Below are 2,557 nucleotides of genomic sequence, written 5' to 3' on the forward strand. Positions count from 1 at the left end.
CATGTAAGTATCTTAGCTTCTGAAGGGTAGTACTAAATGCAGCCTATTTAGGCAAAATAAGAAAAATGTAAAAATGAAAAATGTTCTGAAAAAGCTCTTAATGCATTTAGTATGATCCCTCTTATTTTGGTAAAATAATTAACATTTTGCAGATTCTGCAAGGCGTAGGTACACTTTTGACTTCAACTTTATACAGAGAGAGAAAGCGAGCGAGAGAGAGATTTTATGCACAAATTTGTAACAAATCAACATTTGTTTGATGTTTTCGGGTCATAGGATCAAATACATACATTTCTGTGGTTTAGAAGCGTCTTGCTAAAATTAATGAGGTTGTTAAAAAAAGTAGAGCAGTGACAAGGGCAAAAAATCTGGTTACACTGACAAGAGGATAGCAAGTGTCCTGGATATCTGAGGAAAATAATAAAATTAGAAGTATTGTGAGAAAATAATCAAAAACATTTCTTCTTAAAAATGGACAAAACATCCAAAATAATATAGATATAAGATCCGTCAAGAAATCCCACTGATCCCATTTTTGGACAGGTAATATTAAAACATTTGATTTGCTATCTTGATGAAGAGATATTATGAAAAGTTATTTACCATAATAATGCAGAGTTTTGTTGAACATCCATCCACCAAACTTCACAACGCAGGTGCACGCTCCTCCTGTCCTCCACTCCTCAGCCGATACTGCTACATAATTATGAGTTTTCACTGAGTTCTCTTCGCCTTCTTCCCAAACAAACAAAGTTTGTCCATTTTCCTTTCTACTCCCTATGAGCCAGTGCACATAGACCCGTGATGAAGCAAATCCTTCGACTGTACACTGAAGAGTGACTGTAGAGTCGTGGTTGTTGCTGCTGGCAAATGCCATGATATCAATAGACGGCATCACAGCGCTGTCAGCTGCAAGAAGAAAGATAAACACCACTTTACTGAGATAAAACAGCAAAAAGGACTGACACGTAATTATATAATAAAAACGTGAGATTTCTTATCAACACAAACCTTGAGAACCTTCGTGTTAGGCGGTAGTTCAGAAACTTTTGAAACTTTTTTGTTTATGCTAAGTTCTGATACAGTACCTTGTACAGTGACAGCTGTGCCATTCCCAAGATACATATGCTCACGGTCTGTAGCGATGCAGTAATACATCCCAGAATCCTGCACTGTTGCGTTGTAGATGGAAGCCTGACACACTGTGGTTTCCACCTGTTCTTTAGTCTGGTGAGGGATGTTTGAGTCCTGCAGAATGTCTATTATTCCACTCACGGGGTGTACTCTGACCCAGGCCACTGTGTGACAGAATGACTGCACCTCATTCAGCTGGCAGTGCATGGTCACTCTTTCACCCGATCTCACCTTCACTGACGGGGGAAACTGATAAACTGTACCCGCCATCGCTGCAAACGGATTCAGACCTGAAAATGTCAATAATTCAACAGTCTCCTATATGCTACTTTGCTAGTCTTACCAATTACACTAGTTTTAGGTACAAACTTACGGATATGCATAAATGAATAAAAATACTGGTAGCTTACCTTTTGGCGAAATTAAACAGAACAAGATAAGAAAAAGGAGGTCATACATGCTGTCTGAAGACTTCACAGGCCCAAGAAACTAAGAGAAATGTGCTGAGTGTGACAAATCACACCTTTTCCTGTCTTTTCCTGTCAACACCGGTTGTTTCTTCAGCTCTTAAAACTGTTAGGCTCAGTTAGAATCTAAACTGAGAAACAACTTTATTATATAACTCACCACCCATTACAAAACTGCAGATTGGACCACAACTGCAGTTATTGTTGTTAAGGCAGCACTATAAAACTGAAATTAAGCAGCAGTGGTTGCCAGAACTTTACCGTAAAAATATGGTAGCAACATTTTAGGTTTTACAGAATTAACTCAATTTTACAGTTATTGTTAACTGAAATAACGTTAATATACCAAATTACTAACGTAGCTTTTTTTTTACCTTTATAATATACTTTACTGAAAAACACTAGTGGTAAAGAGAAACTGGAATGATGCATCAGAGTTCATCACAAGTGTCTTTTCCACAAGGTAACCTAAATATTAATATATTAGAAGGTGCACAGTGTCATTCACACAAACACAAAACACAAACATGGTAACACACATGACACTAAAACAATGCAATAAACATTCATTTAACAAAATAAGATGTAACATAAAGCCCTAATGTAATAACTGAGTTATACAGTTATCAACTGTATATAATAATACAGTTATATAGGATATATATGACAGTCGAATTCACATCTATATTTGTATTTACAAGAGTGCTGATATACAGCTGAGCAGCACTGGGATTTTGTACTGTTTGCATCAGTCTACTTGTTTGTGTTTGCAATGATGCATCAGAGTTCATTACAAGTGTCTTTTCCACAAGCTAACCTAAATATTAATATATTAGAAGGTGCACAGTGTCATTCACACAAACACAAAACACAAACATGGTAACACACGACACTAAAACAATGCAATAAACATTCATTTAACAAAATAAGATGTAACATAAAGCCCTAATGTAATA

The 2,557-nt window shown here is 36.4% G+C and overlaps 1 protein-coding gene across 1 annotated transcript; it reads right to left on the minus strand.

Annotated features, from left to right (window-relative positions):
• Positions 1-301: 301 nt before the first annotated feature.
• Positions 302-1,457, minus strand: LOC107672816 (Ig heavy chain C region). Its single transcript, XM_074186953.1, has 3 exons — positions 1,089-1,457; positions 604-909; positions 302-408 (listed from the first exon to the last, which is right to left on the minus strand). The coding sequence occupies exons 1-3, from the start codon at positions 1,402-1,404 to the stop codon at positions 302-304; spliced, it is 729 nt and encodes a 242-aa protein (XP_074043054.1). The 5' UTR covers positions 1,405-1,457.
• Between the last annotated feature and the right edge of the window lie 1,100 nt (positions 1,458-2,557).

This window comes from Sinocyclocheilus anshuiensis, unplaced genomic scaffold (genome assembly GCF_001515605.1).
Source record: "Sinocyclocheilus anshuiensis isolate Anshui unplaced genomic scaffold, SAMN03320099.WGS_v1.1 scaffold132, whole genome shotgun sequence".
Lineage (NCBI taxonomy): Eukaryota > Metazoa > Chordata > Actinopteri > Cypriniformes > Cyprinidae > Sinocyclocheilus > Sinocyclocheilus anshuiensis.

Excerpts from the sequence above, each read along its gene's own strand:
- LOC107672816 (XM_074186953.1), bottom strand. The coding sequence starts at position 1,404 with ATGGCGGGTACAGTTTATCAGTTTCCCCCGTCAGTGAAGGTGAGATCG. Across the intron at positions 910-1,088 it reads CACAGCTGTCACTGTACAAG|CTGACAGCGCTGTGATGCCG; the intron begins GTACTGTATCAG and ends TTCTTCTTGCAG. Across the intron at positions 409-603 it reads CAAAACTCTGCATTATTATG|ATATCCAGGACACTTGCTAT; the intron begins GTAAATAACTTT and ends TATTTTCCTCAG.